This window comes from Mustela putorius, unplaced genomic scaffold, assembly GCF_011764305.1.
Source record: "Mustela putorius furo isolate JIRA1106 unplaced genomic scaffold, ASM1176430v1.1 tig00000224_pilon_pilon_pilon, whole genome shotgun sequence".
Lineage (NCBI taxonomy): Eukaryota > Metazoa > Chordata > Mammalia > Carnivora > Mustelidae > Mustela > Mustela putorius.
In genome coordinates, this window is record NW_025421321.1 from 28376410 (window position 1) to 28399491 (window position 23082).

Genomic DNA, 23082 nt, shown 5'->3' on the forward strand with positions numbered 1-23082 from the left:
TTTAGTTTAATGTAGTCCTACTTTATTTTTGCTTCTTGTTTTTTGTTGCCTGAGCTTCTGGTATCTCTAAGATATCTAAGAAATCACTGGGAGACCGGTATCAAGGAGCTTTCTTCATATGTTTTCTTCTAGGAGTTTTACAGTTTCAGGTGTTATATTTGTCTTTAACCCATTTTGAGTTGATTAGTGTACTTGGTTTAAGGTATGGATCCAATTTCATTCTTCTGTATATGGATGTCCAGTTTTCCCAATTCCATTTACTGAAAAGATTATCATTGGCCCATTGTGTATTCTTAGTGCCCATATTGAAAATTAGTTGATTGTATATGCTTTGGTTTATTTTGGGGCTCTCTATTTTGTCGTCCTATTGGTCTATGTGTCTATGCCAGTACCATACTGTTTGATTACTATACTTTATAATATAATTTGAATTGAGGAAATGTGATACTTCCACCTCTATTCTTTCTTAAGGTTGGTTTGGCTATTTGGGGTCTTTTGTGGTTCCATAATAATTTCAAAATTGCTTTTTCCACTTCTTCAAAAATGCCATCAGAATTTTAACAGGGATTGTATTGACTCTGCATATCAGTTTGCTAGCATTTTATTAAGTATTTTTGTATCTTTGTTCATCAGAGATGTTGGCCTGTAGTTTTCTTTTCGGTGGTGTCTTTGTTTGGTTTAGGTATCAGGGTGATGCTAGCTTCATAAAATTAGTTTAAGAGTATTCCCTCTACTTCCATTCTCTGGAAGCATTTGAGAGGATTAGATCAATTTTTCTTTGAATGTTTGGTAGAATTCATCCGTGAAGCCATCTGGTTCTGAGCTTTTCTTTTTTGTGGAGATTTTTATTACTTCAATCTTATTTATGAGTGTATTTGGGGTTTTCTGGTTCTTCTAGATTCAGTGTTGGTTACTTGTGTGCTTCTAGAAATTTGTCCATTTCTTCTAGGTTATCCAATTTGTTTGCAAATCATTACTCTAATAGTCCTTTGTAATCCTTTTTGTTTCTGAGACATCCGTTGTAATGTCTCCTTTTTCATTTCTGATATAATTTATCAGAATCTTCTCTCTTTTTTCTTAGTCTAACTAAAAGTTTGCTGATTTTATTTTAAAAAAAAGGTTTTGTTGGTTTGTTTTTTTCTATTGTGTTTTCATTCTCTGCTTTATTTTATCTCTGATACTTATTGTCTCCTTCCTTCAGTTGACTTTGGGTTTAGTTTGTTGTTCTTTTTCTAGTTCCTGAGGTATTAAGTTAGGTTGAGATCTTTCTTCCTTTTAAGGCAGGCTTTATTGAAAGGTAGCATATCAAAATATGACACAGCATGAACATAATCTATTGTTCCTTCCCCTTGTAGTAAGAAGGAAAGTATGAAACACGATTTGACAATCCTTTGTTTAGAAGAGTGCAATTAATGGCTTTAAATATGCAAAACCTAGAAATAGGGACTTGGTGCCCAAAAGGTCTTTTGAAGCTAGACAGTTTATCAGGATAGGCCTTCAAAATGGGGGTCAGAGATAAAAAGAATTTTTGATGCAAATCCTCAATATCAAAGCAAGGAGTACCTGAGGTTGATTATTTAATGGCCACAAATACCTCCAATTTCAGTATGTACAACTTTTTGTGGTGTAGCATTGACAAATCTCCCACCCAGTGGCAGAATCTCCTTCTTGACCTCTTTGAATATGAACTGGCCTTGTGGCCTATTTTGCCCAATAAAATGGGGCAGACATGACTTTGTGTACGTTCTGGAGCTTTGTCCTTAACAAGGCCATATTGTTTCCATGGTCACCTTTCTGCCATAGAAGGAAATCCATCTTGCCTACTGGAGGGGAAGAGACCACATGAAGAAGAACCAAGAGGCTCCAGACAAAGTTCTTAGAGTTTTCAACCCAGCCAACACTCCAGCTAAATGCAATTTTGTGAGTGGATCTAGGCTAACCCAGCGGGGAAACCATCCAGCTAACCCACTGACTATGAGAAACAACTGCTGTTCCAAAATACTATGTTTTAAGGTTATTTGTTATACAACAAAAGACAACCAATAGAACACAGTAAAACAGAAATATTTATGTTTTGAGGTTTAACAAACAATGCGTAAGCCCACTATGAGCTCTGAAATCCTGTTTCCTAAGCCCTGAGGGCTTAGAAATTGGATAATTGAATACAATTTGGTTAGGTGAATAGAAGAAAGGAAGGTGTTGCAGGCAGGTAGAACAGCATGTGCACAGGCAAGAGACAGGACAGGGCACAAAAAGCTCCTTCTTTTGTGCATTTTTCTTCTCAGAAGTAGTTCTGTGTTCCTCTCCAAATCTTCCAAGATCTTCTTCTATAGGAGATATATTTAGTGTGTTCATTTCAGAAAGTAGAATTAGATTGTAAGTTCTTAGGGGCAGAGAAATAAAAAGGAACCCAACAGTCGGTGAGTGTTTCTATGTATTAGGAATTTGATATTGATTAATCTCATTTAATCATCAAAACATCCCTGTGCCACAGTTTTGTTTTTTTTTTTCCTATCTCAGAGTAGAAGAAACTAAAGCTCAAAGAGATTAAGTAACTTACCGAAGTTCACTGCATTAGTAAGTGGAATCATTTTGTTTGTTTCTATTCCAAAATCATACAATTTCCATAACCATTACCTCCCAGACTCTGTAAGCAATGCTTGTTTATTTCCTAGAACAATCCAGGCACTCCAAAATGTCTCTAAGATGGAATTCAGAGTAGGGTATCGTATATGACAGGACTTTCATTGATCTTTTACTCTAGTGATATTAATAGTTTCTTGTGCACAGCCTACTTCCGTTATGTGTCCATTAATTCACAACTCGGCCATTTATTAATTCATTTAACAAACAGGTATTGAGCACTTCGTAAGTACCAGTTTTCTAGGCACTAGGAACACCGGGGTGAGGGGAAACACATACACACTCATATGCACTCTCACTCACAAAGTCTCTGACTCCTGAATGGTAAATTTTGGTCATTTCTTTGTCTTCACCAGAGATATCATGGGTAGTAGCATACACCCTTTTATCACTAAGTTGGCTTCTCACTCAATTGTTTCTATCTTTGCTTGGCCTCCGGACAAAACAATGCGGGTAAATAACATATTTCAGTCTCTTTGTTTCTCTTCAATGAATAATGGAGTACCCCTTCCTAAAAGGGGAAGCAGACTTTACTAAAAATTCCTCGTTTATTTTTAGGGATCACAGTGACTAGAACATATATTTGTTACCTGTAAAACACTTACACGGAGGCTGGATGGAATGATTTAAACTCATCTTAAAAATTCAGTTATTCTATAACATATATCAAAGCCCTTGGAACTGAAACTTAACTGAAATGTGCATCTAAGTCAGACCACAGTCTCCTGAAGTTTTCTATGGCAAGTTTGTCAAAAGTTGGAGAGTGTCATTTATTCCCAGCTGTTTCTAAGGTTCCCAACTTCCACCCCCCATACGTCGTCTGAGATTCTTGGCTGAGAGAGCTGTTTGTTTCCTTATTTAGCAAAAACTAGCACAGCTCTACTTAGCAGAGGGACAAGCTGGAATTTGCAAGTCTCTGAGATATCACCCAGGCAATTGCCAAGTTGTCACAGGTGTACACGACAAGAGCAGTGGGAAGAGTGAGCCGCGGACTGGTGTGGACCTGGATGCTGGGGCCCCATCCAAAACGTTCCACACTTCTTCCCTCGTGTGTTAGAGAAAAGCTGCCTTCAGTGACAGGCAGAGGTGGGGTTGGGTGGGGGGTGCGGGTCCTACTTGCAGTTTACAAGACATTTTGAGTCAGCAATTATAAGCAGAACTGTTGACAGAGAGTTGCTCGATTATCAAGCCACAAAGGAAAGAATGGCAAGAGTAACTCGAAAAAAAAATAAACCCAAACCGGTGAGTTTTCTGAAAAGCAGAGAATAAAACTGCGAGATTAGTTTTATTTTTAAAAGCTGCTGAGTTGGTCTCACTTCTTTGCTAACTTAGTCTCTTGATGTTTTTCCCCCTCAAGACTTGAATACCTGATCTGAACCGAAGGGGAAACGCAGAGGCTCATCTTACCGGCAGGTGGACAGGTGGCCGAACAGGTATGGCATTTCTGTTTCAGGTCAGCTTCATAGGGGACTTAATTGAATAATATCACCTCTCACTTTTTTTCTCTTCCCCCTCATTGATCAAGCTGCTTTTGAGAAAAGTGATACTTTGCATATCTGGCTAAGTGCTGTTAACAGCCTCTGCCTGCGGTTTGTTAAAATTAAAAAAAAAAAAAAAGTGTGATCTTGCCGGAGAAGTAATTTGCTTCTCTCCAACCAATGATGGCTTGTACTTTATGCAAATTGGTATCTAGGGACAACAAATCCCATTTAATACATATGCATAGTTCATAAAAAAAACGACGTGAGAGAAAGAGGAAAAAAGATAAAGCAACGAGTCAGCAAAAGAACAGGTTCCGAGGAAATTTATTGTCCCAAATTGGACATTTGTAACAGATGATGTGAACAAGTGTTAACTTTGTTTTCAGCGCTCTTCACGCACATTCACTAGACATCACACAGATTATGTTTTAAGGATCTGAACTGTAATAAAAAAAAGTGTCTATGGGCTTTAGAGTGTTGTGTTCCATATGGTTAGGGAAGTACGGAGTTACTGCGACAAGCATCTTGTGAAGCTCATTACGCGCGGTGGTGTTAGATGCGAATTGCCGCGCATAGCTATAGGGTACGTACATGACATCCCACAGTCAGCAGATAGCAACTGGAAATGAAAGATATGAAGGCACAGAGTACAGCTTCAGGGAACATGTTAGACAAAACATCTGCTGGTATCAGAACACTGCATTATCAGATCATTGTGGCCATGAATTTTTTATAAAGACACTTTTTTTTTCTCCCCAAACCGCAACTTTGAAAGTGACATTTTGTGCAAAAAGTTTTTGATTGAAGTGTGATGTCAGGAGGAAGTCCGGTGCTGTGATTCATTGTGGAGAGGGCCCACCCACGTCGATGGCCCAAGGAAAGTCCTTTTTGCAAAATGGGGCAGTATCTGCTAGCAAAGTCCATGCTGTAGTCCATGTACACGAGAACGCACAAACAAGAAAGTCTTCCTGCAAACACGATGGCAGCAAACTGGCCTTTAGTACCACTCAGTTTGTGGAGCGGTCCATATTCTAGACATCCACTTAACACTCTCATTTCTCCTGTGGACAGTGTCAGTCACCAGCTTCCATTAAGCAAGGAGGCCATATTCCATCAACTCACCTCTTGTGCTCTACTTGTTAATGGCAGCCATTAATGAGCCTTTTCGTGTCTCCAGAAATCTTGCCATTTCTGCCCAAGAGGGCTCTTGCAAGGCGTTCCTTCATTGCAGGAAACATGCATGGATGAAAAACCAGTCAAGCTCTGATCTTTGGGAGTGTGTGGTGTGTACATTAGTGCTCCACAGTCCTTAGGAGAGGTTAAGATGCTGGCTTGAAGAGAGGGAAGGAGTGAGGAGATGGTGCTCACCTTGAGAAAGGTCACAGGTCCTGATATTTAGGTCCCATTACAGGATGTCACATAATTCATCTTGGGAGATAATTAAGTGCTTCTAAAAGCATGGTGACTTATGGAAGAACCAGACTATCCACAGCCATGTTTCTATTAATGTGGCTCTGAGACATGGAATGATTTCACTGATTCAGACCAGCCAGGCCAGAGGGTGAAGGGATAAACCTATTTCTCTTGAAAGATCTAATGCAAAAGAGCAGTTAGAGAAAAAAGAGTTCAAAGACAAGTAGCAGGGCCATGAAATGGATTCTAGAGAACTCAGAGGAAGTATTTTCCTCTACTGGTCGATCTTCAGTTTAACCTTCTCTTCAGTAAACTTCTGGATTCCTCTTTCAGCCCATTGGAGTACTGGCATGCGGGATGAGATCAGAACGTGAGGTTGGGAAACCCTTGAGAGTCAGAATACATTCATTTATGGCCATAGATGTGCAGGAACATCTGTACAAGAATTGGCAATAGTTCCAGATATGAAAGAGAAATGTAAAAGATCCTCATGAATGAGTAAACCCTAACTAGGGAAGCCTACGATTCACAGTTCCACCACCAAGCATTCCATGCATTCCCTCCTCTCCTCCTTTTTCTCTTCCTTAGTCCCTTCTTTCTTTGTTTCTCTCTTAGCAAAGGCAAGATGGGAAAGAGGGTTTCTTTTTCCTTCATAATTCTTGTTCTGTGCTGCCCTGTAGAAAAGATATTGATACAGAGAAATATTCTCTAGGAAAGGGATCTGGTTCTCTACCATTCCCTGTGACAGCTTGGAGGAACCATCTATCTAACATAGGAGGGCCTGAGAAATCATTCATTCATCTCTTCAATAAGTATTTCTTGAGCACCAGTTACTGTGAGTGACTTTTGCTAAAACAACTAAATTATTGATGTCTACATTCATTTTGTAAAAACATTAGTAAAAACTTAGTAATCCTCAGAACAAAAGAGGAACAAAGAAAGTAGCCCCAATTCTGTCTTTATCTTGAGAACATGTGCTGTTCTGACTATATCTGGCGGTTGGTTTTTTTGATGTTTAAGGATATGGGGAAGACAAAGTCCCAGGGGTCACCATAAGTGCGAAATATAATATAAGGCACTTCTGCATACAACTCCAAAGTATACGTACCCAGTGTAATATAAAGCCCAAGTAAACACATCCCAATGACCAGGCCATCACCAGCCCACAATCCTTGCCAAAGGAAGACAAATAAAACTGCATATCTGTAGACTCTGCATGGGATGCTGGAGGGTATCTTCTCTTAAAATTAATAACCATGATCCAGTTATGACATGGTTATGTCAATAAAAACTCAAACTACATGGGGTGTCAAACACATGTACACACATGTATGCACACATGCACTCATGCATACGTTCATGAAGAATTTGGTAAAAATCCCAGGCTGGTGGCAGAAATGGGACAGTTTTTTTTTTTTTCTAGTGGAACCCATATTTAATATAGGCCTTCATAAATCCCTACAAATAAAGCTTCAAGAAATATGTACGAAATGCACAAGACAAGATACTGTGAGTGAGAATCATTAAAATTGTGGGCAACATAATCAGATAAAGAATTCAGTAAATAATTGGAAATCAAATATAAAACAAAAATGTGTCATCAAATTCTAAGAAAGCAAAGAAAGACTGAAATTATTTTTAAAAATGTAAAGATTATAAAATGTGAAAGTGTATTTGAACAAGAAGCAAACAACTTCTAGAAAAAGACATATAACTCAACAGGTAGGTTTAAATTTGATTAGATATAAAGAGAAACTTGGGGGCTGGAAGATATCTCTGAAGAGAAGCAGAGATGTAAAGTATTTAAAAAGTTGAATCAATATAGGGGAATACAAAGTTCTAATATACGTTTAATTAAGTATCCAAAAGGAGGAAGAGAGAAGGGGACTGAGGTAATATTCAAAAGAATAGTGCTTAAGAATTTTTCAGAAGTTATTTTTTAAAAAATACCAATTCTCAGATTCATGAAGCTAAATGAATCCTAACCATAAAAATAAGTACCTAGACACATGAAAGTGCAGACCATGAAACACATAAACGTACTAAAGTACCAAGAAAAAACATTAGAACCTTCAATTTCCGATGCACTGACAGCTAGCTTCTCAACGGTGACAAGGAAAGCCAGAACACAGTGTGATAACATCTTCAGCGTGCTCAGAGAAAACAACTGCCAACCAAAATTGCATGTTAATCAACTACTTCTCTTTTTTCTTAGCTTTATTGAGATATAATTGATGTATAAGGTTGTGTAAGTTTAAGGTGTACAATGTGATGATTTGATATATGTATATATTGTGAAATGATTGCCACAATAAGGTTTTTTAACACATCCATCACCTTACATAGTTACAGTTTTTATGTTGAGAATTTTTAAGATGGACTCTGTTAGCAACTTTCAAAAATGCAGTAGAGTATAATTTACTACAGCCATTATGCTGAATGTTACATCTCCAGGCCTTAGTCATCTTATTACTTATAACTTTGATCACCCTCACCCATTCCTCCAACACACCCCATGCCTGTCTCTGGCAAAAACCAATCTACTCTCTTTCTGTGAGTTTGGGTGTTTTAGATTCCATATGTAGGTGATATCATACAGTATATGTCTTTCTCTGTGACTTATTTCACTTACCATAATGCCCTCAATGTCCAGCCATGTTGTCACAAAGACTAACATTTCTTCTTCTTTTTTTTTACAAGTAGCTTTTTATTTTTATTTTTTATTCACAATATAAAATCTGTGTAACATTGATATTTCAGGAATCATTTAAATTCTTTTTTTTACAAGTAGCTTTTTATTTTTATTTTTTATTCACAATATAAAATCTGTGTAACATTGATATTTCAGGAATCATTTAAATTCTTTTTTTTTAGATTTTTATTTATTTATTTATTTTTAAATTAATTTTTTATTTTTTATAAACATATATTTTTATCCCCAGGGGTACAGGTCTGTGAATCACCAGGTTTACACACTTCACATTTCTTCTTTTTAATGGATGAATAGTATGCCATTATGCAAATATGCTACATTTTCTTTATTCACACATCCACTGATGCACACTTAGGTTGTTTCCTTTTTGTTTCTGTAGATTTGCCAATTCTGGACATCATTAAAAAGACTTTTTTCAGGGCACATGAGTGGCTCAGTGGGTTAAAGCCTCTGCTTTCAGCTCAGGTCATGATCCCAGAATCCTGGGATCAAGCCCTGCATTGGGCTCTCTGCTCAGCAGGGAGCCTGAACTCTCTCTCTGCCTTCTTCTCTGCCTACTTATGATCTCTGTCTGTCAAATAAATAAATAAAATATTTAAAAATTTTTTTTTCAATATATGGTGTTTTGTGAATAATTCATTTCAGCATATGATGCTTTTGAAGTTCATGCATGTTGTAGTATATATTAGTGCTTCATTTCTTTATATTGCCAAATTTAAATCTGGTACTCCAATGAATCCCACTGGATGTACCAGATTTCATTTATATGTTCACCAGTTGATGAACATTTGAGTTGTTTCCACTTTTGAACCATTACAAGTAATGCTACTAAAGACATTTGTATAAAATATGTTGTGGACATAGTTTCATTTTTCTTAGGTATATGCCAAGGCAGGTGTATAGAGAATTTTTAGGGCTTGGAGATTTAATGGGAATTTTGGAACTTGAGATTCCTTAGGGAAGGACTAAAGAATTACGAGCTATTTAATAACAAGAAATATTTTGGAGCACCTGGGTGGCTCAGTGGGTTAAGCCTCTGCCTTTGGCTCTGGTCATGATCTCAGGGTCCTGGGATCCAGCCCCCGCATCAGGCTCTCTGTTCAGCAGGGAGCCTACTTCCCCCTCTCTCTCTGCCTGCCTCTCTGCCTACTTGTGATCTCTGTCTGTCAAATAAATAAATAAAATCTAAAAAAAAAAAAAAGAAATATTTTGAGGATATATAAGAAGACATCAGATGAATTACTTGGGTTATACTGTAACTCTCTGTTTAATGTTTTGAGGAACTCCTGTTCTCCAAAGCAGCTGCATCATTTCATAGTCAGTATATTCAGGAGTATATGAGGGTTCCAAATTCCCCCCATCCTCAATACTTGTTACTGTATGTCATTTTTATTAACAACCATTCAGGTGAATATGAAGTAGTATCTCGTAGTGGTTTTGATTTCCATTTCCCTAATGACTAATGATGTTGAGCATATTTTCATGTGTTTATTGGCCATTCATATATTTTCTTTGGATAAATGACTATTCAAATCCTTTGCCTATTTTATCATTGGGTTGCCTTTCTATTATTGGCTTGTAAGCATCAATTATATATTCTGTATACAAGTCTCTTATCAGGTACATTATTTACAACTATTTTCTCGCAGTATGTAGGTTACCTTCTCACTTTCTTGATGGTGTTCTCTGAAGCAAAAAAATTTTAATTCTGAGGAAGTTCCACTTGTCAGTCTTCTCTTTTATAATTTGTGGATTTGGTATCATAGGTAAGGTATCATAGCTAATAATAAAATAGCATATCATTGCTTAATCCAACATCATAAAAGTCACTTCTATATTTTCTTCTAAGGGTTTTATAGTTTTAGCTCTTGTATTAGGTCTATGATCCATAATGAGTTAATTTTTCTATATGGCATGATGTAGGGAGTCCAAATTTATTCTTTGGCATGTAGCTATCCATTTGTCCTAGAGATAAACTTTTCTTTCTATTTACTTTTTTATTTGAACCATGTGAATGTATTCAGAAAAATATTTGGATAGGTGAAAAAGATAACAATTCTATTCACAAAGCAAAATAGAATAAAATCATTATTCTGTCACTATCATTGAAGAATAGATATGATCTGGTCTTCAAGAAGCAGGTTTCATTTTATCCTTTTTTTTTTTTAATTCCCCAGGCTTTCCATTAAAGGAAGGGTTATCTAATAATGTAATTTTTGAAAATAGCTTACAATATATATGTGCAATAGAATACTCTTAGTAAGTTAAGAAGAAAAAAGGAGATGTTTCTACATGCATACATATGGAAAGCTTCCAGAATACATCATGATAAAAGTAAGTTGTAGAAAAGTGTTTATATCATGCAAACATTTGTGTGAAAAAATATATAATACATGCATGAAATGTATAGAATATTTATGTAGGGATCTATCCAGAATGATAGTCAAGAAACTGACAAAATGCATGCCCAGATAGAGTAATAGGTGGCCAAGGAGTAAAGAGAGAGATGACAACTATTAGCTCAGTGTTATTTTGTATCTTGTGACTTTTGAACAATGCATATGTCTTAGATATTTAAAACTTAATAAAAGTTAATAAAATTGCCTTATTAATTAACTTAATTTTAATGGAGAACATCTTTCCAGGTTTCCTCTGAGATACTGATCATAGAACTCTAAAATATTTCCTATCAAATGGTATGAGTAGGGCTTCCTGAATGGCCCAGTGGGTTAAAGCCTCTGCATTCAGATCAGTCATGATCCTAGGGTCCTGAGATCAAGCCTCGCGTTAGGCTCTCTGCTCAACTGGGAGCCGGCTTCCCCATCCTCCCAACCCTGCCTGCCTCTGTGCCTACTTATGGTCTCTTTCTGTCAAATAAATAAATAAAATCTTTTAAAAAAAGTATGACTATACAAATGATGCCGAAAAAGTTTTCAATTCAAATTGCCGGAATATTCCAACATTTCAGCCAGAGACCACTCAGTACTGAGCAATGTTCAAAAAATACCCAAAGGGAACATATACTGTTCTTAAAGAGAATTTGGTGCATTAGCACACACTTATTCACAAATCTCAAGACATTCAAATAAACAAACAAAAACCTTGCCTTGCATTTTGAGAGATGTATAATTTTACACGGCAGGTAGCACACTCCTACAGGCCAAGGAGTCATAAAGCACATTCTTCATTGAGAAGACATTAGGTAAAATTATGGCTTCAGTGAAAGAAAGATATGGAAGTGTGAGAGAGTACTTTCTAACATTTATTTGAGGCTAATTACAGAGAGGGAAACAATTTACTCCCAATATTATGCTTCTCAACTATCACCATCCCTTTAGCTAGCAAGTTTGACGGACCCACTGATCTGTTCTACCATGACATCCCCTGATGCTCTCAAACCAGTTTAGAGATGGTGTCAATGCTCCCTCAAAAATGGCCATTTCAAATTATGCTCCTGTTACTTTTCCAGAAGAAAAACGTGTATATTCCCACATGTTTATTATAATGCCTTGACTGCCCCCATGAATTTTAATATCTGACTTACTGTATGTTGAGAACCACTATTTGCTAGCCCAGATTTTATTTTTAAGTTTATTAAAAATAAAGATAAAAGCTTGATGTGAGCAAAGCATACTTGGCTGTAAAAATCCAGATGCTCCTACTTTGGACATTCTGAAGTCTTATTATCAATTTGCTCCAAAATCCAGAAATGCCCATATATTACAATGGACACCTAACATCAAATTGGTTCATTCTTTTCAGTCGAAAGCCCGGGTTTCTCTACTGCAAAGTGTAGGAACTTAGGTGCACCTTAATTCTAAAAAGTCAAAAAAATTTACAAATGAAGTTACCTCCTTGTTAAGTTCCATGATTGGGAACAAAGAGATGGCCTTTTTACATATTACTCACCCCACTGCTGAGTCTGTCCATCTACAGACTGTGATGATGATGTCACCAAGACAAAGGAGTGCATTTAGTCTAAAAAGCCAACTTGAAAAGACATTGAAAGGTTGGAATTATGTATGGCAGAAGACAATTATGCAAGCTAAATGATTCTTTAATTAATAATGAGATCCATCACAGGCTAAAGAGAAAGACTTACAGGATGGAAAGCTTTGTGATTTACTCAGTGTGTGTCCATATGTGCCTGCAGTGTATATATTTGGGATATGAATGATACATGCACAGTGTTCGTACCATGGCATCTGAAACTACATGCTTGTTGTCTCAGCTCATGACTCATTTATACACTGAGTGGGTGAATATCTAGAATGTAAGAATTGTCTCTTAAGACATAGAATGCATTGCCTGGCTCCTGGAGCCATATGGTTTATTATTAGAAAAAAATTTGAATTTCATTGATTCATAAACTAGGTTCCCTTATTTTCAAAATATAAGTAGTTGCTTTATACTGGCCATATTTAAAACTTGTAAATGTTAAATCAAAACATGAATGTGCATAAATCTCTTCATGTATGTAAAGTCATACTAATGTATTGGTGTAAATGCATAAACTAACAAAATAGTATTTATTCAACTTTAAATGTTTCCCAGTCTCTGGATGAACAACTGCTTTAACCAGTTATATTTGCTTCCAAATGTGTTCAGTATGACTCCCTGTTCACCCTCCTCCCTTCCTCCTAGAAGCCAGCAAGGGTGGGATATAAGGAAAATGGGGAGAGAGAGCTCTGACCCAAACCACTGTAGCTTTCCTAGGGGCAAAGTTTCATTTATGTCTTGTTTTTTTCCAAACAAAGTATTGGTTAATTGAACATAATAAACAAACAAAAAAGTGTTCTATGGCTCTAAATCGTCTTAAAACTACCATTAAAAGGAATCTGAAACAAAACTAAAGTGTCCTCTTATGCCATACACACAAAAAATTTGACATAACCCATGCTATATAGAACTACAGAAAAGAAATCTTTGGACAATTTTTTTTTTTAAAGATTTTATTTAGTTTTCAGAGGGAGAGCGAGGGAGAGAGCAAGCACAGGCAGACAGAATGGCAGGCAGAGGCAGAGGGAGAAGTAGGCTCCCTGCTGAGCAAGGAGCCCGATGTGGGACTCGATCCCAGGACGTTGGGATCATGACCCGAGCCGAAGGCAGCTGCTTAACCAACTGAGCCACCCAGGCGTCCCAAATCTTTGGACAATTTAAAAAATATTTTTCTTATTAAAATAAAGCCGATATAAGAAAAACATTGGCAGATTTAAAATATAATAAACTTCTACATAGCACAGAACAACACTTTTTTCTTTTTTTAAAAGCAGGCTCCATGCCCAGCATGGAACCCAGCATGGGCCTTGAACTCATAACCCTGAAATGAAGACCTGAGGTGAGGTCAAGAGTTGGACATCTAACCAACACCCAAGCACTCCAAAATAACAATTTAATGGGAAGTTAAAGGAAAAACACTCACCCAGAAGAAATATTTTAACATTCGTGATAAATAACAGATTACTATCCATCATAAATAAAGACCTCTTAAACATGTATTCAAGTGCAAGTAAATAGATTTAAAACAGCAAAAGATGTTAAAAAGAAATTCACCACAGAATGTATATGGTCAATAAACACAAAACACTAAACTCACTAATAACTAGGTAAAATAAAAATTTTAAAAATATATATTGTTTCTACTCTATCGGATAGAATATATATATATATATATATATATATATATATATATATATAACAGATTTTCTAGTGTCAAGTGTTCTTAAGCTTTGGGGAAAATAACCAATATTTAAGGACTTTGAGGTTACATGAGTACTAACAGTGCTTTTGGAGGACAAAAGAGCAATATCTTTTTTACTTTTGAAATATGCATATGCATTTATGCATCAATTCACTTCTAGTTATATATCCTTGAAATACATCTCTGTGTCATTCATTTATTTATTTGTTTCCTTACTTGTTCATTATTTTTGTGGTGGTTTTAAAACATATCTGCAAGTTCTTTGACAGTTCTTCCTTTAAAAAGTGAACTCTAATTCTCCTTCCCTTGAATGTTGGCCAGACTTTGTAACTTGCTTCTAACCAAAAATATGTGGTAGTAGGAGGAGTGATGTCAGGAGTATTGCAGAATAGTGATTTTCAGCCCTTGTCCCCAACCATATATGGACACAATACCTTCATGAGATTTCTAGATCTAGCTAGAAAGTTGAAATAGCCCAGAAAAGCACAAAACTGAGAACAGCTGCATTAAGATAGTTAACAGGAGCATTTTTTCTTTACCAGCATCATCCCTTTCGTTAAGCCATGATAAGCCCACAGTTAACTTCATACTCAATGGTGGAAAGCTGAAAGCTTTTCCTTTAAGATCAAGAATGGGACAAGGATGCCCAGTCTCACCACTTTTATTCAACATAGTACTAAAGTGTCAGCTAGGGTGATTAGGCAAGAAAAATAAATAGAAAATAAAGAGGAAGAAGTAAAATTATTTCTGTTTGCAGATGACATGATCTTATTAGAGAAAAACATAGAGACTCCACTAAAAAACAGATCTAGTACATGAATTCAGTAAAGTCGCAGGATATAAAGTTAACTTAAAACAATCAATTGCATTTCTATACCATGACAACAAACTATCTAGAAAGGAAAGTAAGAAAGCAATCTCTTTTTCAGTAGCATCAAAAAGCAAAATGCTTAGAAATAAACTTAACCAAGGAGGTGAAAAACTTGTACACTGAAAACTACAAAAACACCAATGAAAGAAATTAAAGAAGACACAAATCACTGGAAAGACATTTCCTATTCATAAACTGGAAGACTTAATATTGTTAAATTTTTCAAAAAACCCAAAGCAATCTACAGATTCAATGCAATCCCCATCAAAATCCCAACCATATTTTTATAAACATAGAAAAAAACAAAACAACCAATCCTATAGTTCATATAGAACCACAAGGTCCAGAGTAGCCAAACTGACCTTGAGTAAGAACAAAGCTGGAGGCATCATACTTTCTGATTTCAAAATATACTACAAATCTGCAATAACTGAGAAAAGTATATATGGCATTGGCATAAAGACCAGTGGAATGGAATAAAGAGGCCAGAAATAAACCCATGAGTATATGGTCAACAGTTATATGCTAGGGATGCCAAAAATACACAATAGGACAAAAAAAAAAAAAAAACACACACACACACAATGGGGAAGAACAGTCTTTTCAACAAATGGTGTTGGGAAAACTTGATATCCATATACAAAAAAATTGACACTGTACCCCTATTTTACACCAAACCAAAAAAAAAAAAATCAATTCATAATAGATTAAAGACTTAAACATAAGATCTGAATTTATAAAACTCCTAGAAGTAAACACAAAAGAAAAGTTCCCTGATGTTGGTCTTGGCAATGATTTCTTGGATATGACAACCAAGCACCGGCAATAAAAGCTAAAACAGACAGGTGGAACTATATCAAACTAAAAAGCTTCTGCAGAGCAAACAATCAAACGAATGAAAAGACAACCCACAGAATGGGAAACAGTATTTATTTACAAACCACATACCTCAAAAGGAATTAATGTCTAAAATATATAAGAAAGTCCTACACCTCAATAGCAAAAAGAAAAAAACAAAAACAAATAACCCAATTAAAAATGAATGAAGAACTAGAATAAAAATTTTTCCATAGAAGACACACAAATGGCCAACAGATATATGAAAAGGTGCTCAACGTCACTAATCATCAGAGAAATGCAAATCAAAACCACATGAGATAATCACCTCACACCTGCTAGGATGGCTATTATCAAAAAACCGAAAGTTAGCTAAGTGTTCATAAAGATGCAAAGGAAAGGGAACCCTTGCACACTTTTGGTGGAAATATAAAATGGTGAAACTGGCATGAAAAACAGTATGGAGGTTCTTTAAAAAATTACAGATAGAACTACCATATGATCCAGCAATTCTACCTTTGTGTATATATTCAAAAGAATATAAATTGGGATCTTGCAGAGATATCTGCATTCTCATTTGCATTCGTTGCAGCATTATTCGCAATAGCCAAGAATGAAAATTGCTCAAGTGCTATCAACAGGTGAATGAACTTAAAAAATGTGGACTATACATACAATAGAGTCTTTTTTAGCTTAAAGTTTTTATTTAAATTCCAGTTAGCTAATGTACAGTGTAATATTAGTTTCAGGAGTAGAATTTAGTGATTCATCACTTTACATACAACACCCGGTGCTCATCATAACCAGTACTCTCCTTAATATCCATCACCCATTTAACACGCCCCCATCCCTTCCAGCAACCCTCAGCTTGTTTCCAATAGTTAAGAGTCTGTTTTATAGTTTACCTCTCTTTTTTTCCCTCTATGTTCATCTGTTTTGCTTCTTAAATTCCACATATGAGAAAAATCGTATGGTATTTTTCTTTCTCTGACTTATTTTGCTTAGCAGAATACTCCCTAACTCCATCCACATAGTTGCAAATGGCAAGATTTAATTCTTTTGTATGCCTGAGTAATATCCCATAATAAATATTTACATATATATGTATATCTCATATAATAATATCCCATATAATATACACACATATGGTATATACCTATACATATATATATAATACCTATACATATACCTATATATACAGGTATATGTATATATACTTCCTTTTCTTTATCCATTTATCAGTATATGGACATTTGGGCTTTTTCCATAATTTGACTATTCTTGATAATTCTGTGATAAATGTAAGTGTGAGAGTGTTCCCTTTTCTCCATATCCTTGCCAATACTGCTATTTCCTTTATTGTTAATATTAGCCATTCTGACAGGTGAGAGAGGTGATACCTCATTATAGTTTTGATTTGTATTTTCCTGATGATGAATGACGTTGAGCATCTTTTCAGGTCTGTTAGCCATCTGTATGTCTTCTTTGGAAAAATTTCTTTTCATGTCTTCTACCCATTCTTTAACTGGGTAATTTGGCTTTTGGGTGTACTGGTTTGGGTGTTTGATAAGTTATTTACATATTTTAGATACCAACCCTTTATCAGATATGTCACTTTCCAATACCTTCTCTCATTCTGAAGGTTGCCTTTTAGTTTTGCTGATTGTTTCTTTCTCTGTGCAGAAGATTTTTATCCTGATGAAGTCCCAGTAGTTCGTTTTGTTTTTGTTTCCCTCACCCTGAAGATGTATCTAGTAAGAAGTTGCCATGGCCAATGTCAAAGAGGTTACTGCCTGCGTTTTCCTCTAGGAATTTGATAGCTTCCTGTCTCACACTTAGGCCTTTCATCCATTTGGAATTTGTTTTTGTTTATGGTGTAAGAAAGTGGACCAGTTTCATTCTTTTGTATGTAGTTGTCCAGTTTTCTCAACATTATTTGTTGGAGAGACTATTTTTATCCCACTGAATATTCTTTCTTGCTTTGTTGGAGATTAGTTGACCATGTAGTTTTGGGTCCATTTCTGGGTTTTCTATTCTATTCCATTGATCTATGTGTTTGTTTTTGTGCCAGTACCATACTGTCTTGATCTCTACAGCTTTGCAATATAACTTGAAGTCTGGATTTGTGATGCCTCCAGCTTTGGTTTTCTTTTTCAAGATTGCTTTGGCTGTTTGGGATGTTCTGTGGTTCCATACAAATTTTAGGATTGTTTGTTTTAGTACTGTATTTTGATAGGGCTTGCTTTAGATGAGTAGATTGCTTTCAGTAGTACAGACATTTTAATATTTGTTCTTTCAATCTACAAACAAGGAATGTTTTTCCATTTCTTTGTGTCATCTTCAATTCTTTCACAAGAGTTTTATAGTTTTTTGAGTATAGAATTTTTACCTCTTTGTAATGACACACTGGACAAGATGAACTTAACAGATATATGCAGAACATTGCATTCTAAAGTAGCAGAATACACATTTTATTCAAGTGCACATGGGACATTTTCTAGAATAGATCATTTATCATATCACAAATCAGATCTCAACAGATACAAAAGGATTGAGATCATGTCATGCATATTTTCCAATCATAGCACTATGAAACCTAAAGTCAATCACAAGAAAAAATTTGGAAAGACCACAAATACATGGAGGCTAAAGAACACCCTACTATAGAATGATTGGATCAACTAGAAAACTAAAGAAGAAATTTTAAAATACACAGAAACAAATAAAAAACAAGATGGCCCAAAACCTTTGGGATGCAGAAAAGCAGTTAAGAGAGAAGTACATAGCAATATAGCTCTACCTCAAGAAGCAAGAAAAATCTCAGACACACAACATAATCTTATACCCAAAGGAGCTAGAAAAAGAACAGATGAAGCCTAAATCCAGCAGAAGGGAAATAGTAAAGCTTGGAGGAAAAATAAATGATACAGAAACAAACAAACAAAACCCCAGTAGAACAGGATCAATGAGGCTGTGCCTGGGTGACTCAGTTGGTTAAGAATCTGCCTTTGGCTCAGGTCATGATCTCAAGGGCCTGGGATCAAGTCCTGCATCCTGCTCCCTCTGCCTCTCCTCCCTCCCCTTGTATTCTCTCTCTCAAATATACAAAATCCTTTAAAAAAAAAAAGAAAGAAAAACAACGTATTAATGAAACCAGGAGCTGCTTCTTCAAAAAAAAATAATAAAATTGATAACCCCCTAGATAGACTTATCAAAAAAAGAAAGGACCCAAATATAATCACTAATGAGAAGAGGAGAAGTCACAAGTAACACCACAGATAAACAAACAACTATAACAGATTACTACAAAAAATTATATGCCAACAAATAGGGCATTCTGGAAGAAATGGATAAATTCCTAGAAACATACAAACTACCAAAACTGAAACAGGAAAAAATAGAAAACTTGAACAGACTGATAAACAGAAAAGAAATTTAATCAATAATCAAAAACCTCCCAATAAACAAAAATGGCTTCACAGGGGAATTCTAAAAAACATTTAAAGAAGAATTAGTATCTATTTTTCTCAAACTATTCCGAGAAATAGGAATGGAAAGACAACTCATTCTCATTCTATGAGGTCAGCATTATCCTGACCCCAAAATCAGACAAAGATCCCACTAAAAAAGGGAACTATAAGACAATATTCCTGATGAATATGGATGTAAAAATTCTCAATAATATTAGCAAATTGAATCCAATAGCACATTAAAAGAATCATTCACCATGATCAAGTGGGGTTTATTCCTGGGTTGCAAAGATGGTTCAATAGATGCAAATCAATCAACATGATATACTACATTAATAAAAGAAAGGGTAGGAACTATATGATCTTCTCAGTAGATGCAGAAAAAGCATTTGACAAAGCATGGCATCCATTCTTGATTAAAACCATTAACAAAGTAAAGATAGAGGGAACATACCTCATCATAAAGGCCATCACTAAAACCCACAGCTAACATCCTCCTCAATGGGGAAAAACTGAGTTCTTCCTCTATGTTCAGGAACAAGATGGGGATGTCTACTCTCACCACTGTTATTTAATGTAATACTGGAAGTCCTAGGCTCAGCAATCAGAAAACATAACAAAAAATAAATAAAAGGCATGAAATTGGTGAGGAAGAAGTCAAATTTCCACTATGTGCAGGGGGATGATATTCTATATAAAATACCTGAAAGACTCCAGAAAAAAACTGCTAGAACTGGGGCACCTGGATGGCTCAGTGGGTTAAGCCTCTGCCTTCGGCTCAGGCCATGGTCTCAGGGTCCTGGGATAGAGCCCCGCATTGGGCTCTCTGCTCAGCAGGGAGCCTGCTTCCCCCTCTCTCTCTTCCTGCCTCTCTGCCTACTTGTCATCTCTCTCTCTGAAATAAATAAATAATACCTTTAAAAAAATTGCCAGAACTGATACATGAATTCAGTAAGCTTGCAGGATACAAAATCAATGAACAAGTCTGTCACATTTCTATACTTCCAATAATGAAGCAGCAGACAGAGAAATCAAGGAATTGATCCCATTTATAATTGCACCAAAACTATAAGGTACCTTGGAATAAACCTACAATAGAATATTATTCAGCTTTTAAAAAGAAGAAAATCCTACTCTTTCCAACAAATGGATGAACCTGGAAGACATTATGCTAAGTGGAAAAAAAAAACACTTACAAATATTGTAAGATTCCACTTATATGATGTAGCCAAAATACTCAGATTCATGGAAGCAGAGAACAGAATGATGGCTGTCATGGTCCAGGGACAGAAAATGGGGAGGTATTCAATGGGTATAAACCACAATGAGATACCACCTTACTCCAGTTAGAATGGTTAAAATTAACAAGACAGGAAACAACAATGTTTGCAAGGATGTAGAGAAAGGGGAACTTCTTACACTATTGGTGGGAATGCAAGCTGGTACAGCCACTCTGAAAAACAGTAAGAAATTTCCTCAACAAATTAAAAATAGAGCTACCCCACAATCCAGCAATTGCACTACTAGCATTTACCTCAAAGATACATATGTAGTAAAGAGAAGGGGCATCTATACCCCAATGTTCACAGCAGCAATGTCCACAATAGCCAAACTGTAGAAGGAGCCAAATAGTCCTTCAACAGATGAATGGATAAAGAAGTTTGAGCTGTCACTGCCTTCTAGTCTCAGGTGCCTGATCCCTCCCAGGACCCAAGGCCCAAGTGGGGGATGATGAAGAGTCCAGGTTGAGCCCCAGCTGAGTTGTGAGCTCACACTCTAGTCTCCCAGGTCCACCCTACCTAAAGAAATTGAGTGGTGTATTGGCCCCAAGTAAAAGCACAGTGTATGTATCCAACTTGCCCTCTTCCCTGACCAACAATGACTCATACCAGATATTTTCCAAGTATGGCAAATTGTAAAGGGTACTATAATGGAAGATAAAGATACCAGGAAGAGTAAAGGGGTTGCATTGATTTTATTTTTGGATACTCTGCACAAAAGTGTACCAGAGCAATAAAAAACAGTTATTTGGTAGAGTGATAAAAGCAGGCATTGCTATCAACAATGGAAGAACAGCTGAGTTCATTCGAAGACAAAACTACTTTGAGAAATCTAAGTGTTATGAATGTGGGGCAAGTGGACACTTAAGTTCTGCCTGCCCTAAAAATATTGGAAAACGGGAACCTCCAAAGAAGAAAGAGAAGAAGAAAAAAAAAAAAAAAGAAAGAAAGAAAGAAAGAAAGAAAGAAAATTCCTGCACCAGAAGAAGAAATTGAAGAAGTAGAAGAAATTAAAGATGAAGGGGAAGATCCTGCTCTTGAGAGTCTTAGGCAGGCCATACCTTTCCAGCAAGCCGAAACTAAAGAAGAACAAAAAAAAATGGAAACCCAGTTCGGGGGTCCCTCAACATCAGATGATTCAAGATGCCCAAAGATAAAGAAAAGCATGTATTTCAGTGATGAGGAAGAACTGGGTGATTAAAATTGTATTTATCATGTAAATATCATTACATTTTTTTAAAATCTTGGGGTACCATGTTCAGTTGAAATTAAAGATTACTTTTAGAATTTGAGCATAAAAAACACTTAGTACCAAATAAGTTTTTACTATAAAGTAGGTTCTCAGGAAATTGAAAATGATTTTAAAGTATCATGTTTCTATCTTGCCTTAGCAGAGTAACAAAAATGAAGATTTGCTAGTAACCTTGAGAACAGTTCATTTGAATTAAAAAGAAATATTAATACTATCATAGTATTGCCATTGTTATCCCAAGAAAAAAGATGAATATATAAAAAAGATGTGTTTGAGAAGTTCATTAAAAAAGTTCATTCATGTCAGATTGGTTTACATGAAGACATTTGAAGTAAATTTCATTTTTTTAAGACAAAAACTTCATGAAGACTGGAAAATGCTGACTGATTTATTGTTATTAAATGTTAATAAAATTTTCAAGAGAATTTTGTTTAAGAAAAAAGAAGACAATGGAATATTACTCAGCCATCAGAAAGGATGAATACCCACCATTTACATCAACATGGATGGAACTGGAGAGTATTAGGCTAAGTGAAATAAGTCATTCAGCAAGAGACAATTATCATACAGTTTCCCTCATATGCAGAATATAAGAAATAGCACAGAGGATCATAGAGGAAAGGAGGGAAACCTTAATGGGAAGAAATCAGAGATGGAGACAAACCATGAGAGACTCTGGACTCTGGGAACCAAACTGAGGATTGGGGAAAAGGAGGTGGGTGGAGGGATGGGGTAACTGGGTGATGGGCACTAAGGAAGACACATGATGTGATGAGCACTGGGAGTTATACATAACGAATGAACCACTGAATACTACATCAAAAACTAATACGTACTATATGTTGGCTATTGAATTTAAGTGAAAAAATAAAAAGTAAAGTTTCAATTATGCAGGATAAGTAAGTTCTCAAGATTGCCTGCACAACAGAGTGCCCATAGCAAATAACACAGTACCATGAACTTACATTTTTGTTAAGAGGGGAGGTTTCGTGTGAAGGAAGTGTTCTTACCATACAAAAGGGGAGGGGACACAAGGAAACATATAGAGGTGATGGATATTTTTATTACCTTTACTATGGTGTTGGGATAAGTGGTGCTAAAGTGAACACTTGATTGTGGTGATAGTAACATATGTCCAAAGTCTCAAATTATATATATTAAAGCATGTATAAAGCCATAAGCAATATGGAAGTGGTGATGACAGGTAGCTACCCAGATTAGGTGACAGAAGGGGTAACTTCTGTTACCTTTTGCTCTACTGGATTGCTCATGTTGGGGCAACTGGCTGTCATGCCAAGAGGACACTCAAGTAGCCCGTGTTGGAGAGAACCGTGGTCTCCTAATAACAACCAGCACCAACCTGCCCACCATGTGACTAAGCCACCTTAAATCATCCAGGCCCCACCCAGACGTCGGGTGAC

General features: G+C 36.1%; 1 protein-coding gene across 1 annotated transcript in view; it reads left to right on the top strand.

The window, feature by feature from the left end:
• Window positions 1-21610, top strand: part of LOC101684283 (zinc finger CCHC-type and RNA-binding motif-containing protein 1-like) — a 34530-nt gene extending 12920 nt beyond the window's left edge. Inside the window, 6 exon segments of the mRNA XM_045077933.1 lie at window positions 4621-4707; window positions 4943-5134; window positions 20910-21040; window positions 21043-21118; window positions 21120-21341; window positions 21373-21610. Coding sequence (XP_044933868.1) covers window positions 4621-4707; window positions 4943-5134; window positions 20910-21040; window positions 21043-21118; window positions 21120-21341; window positions 21373-21610 — 946 coding nt within the window.
• The last annotated feature ends 1472 nt before the right edge of the window (window positions 21611-23082 follow it).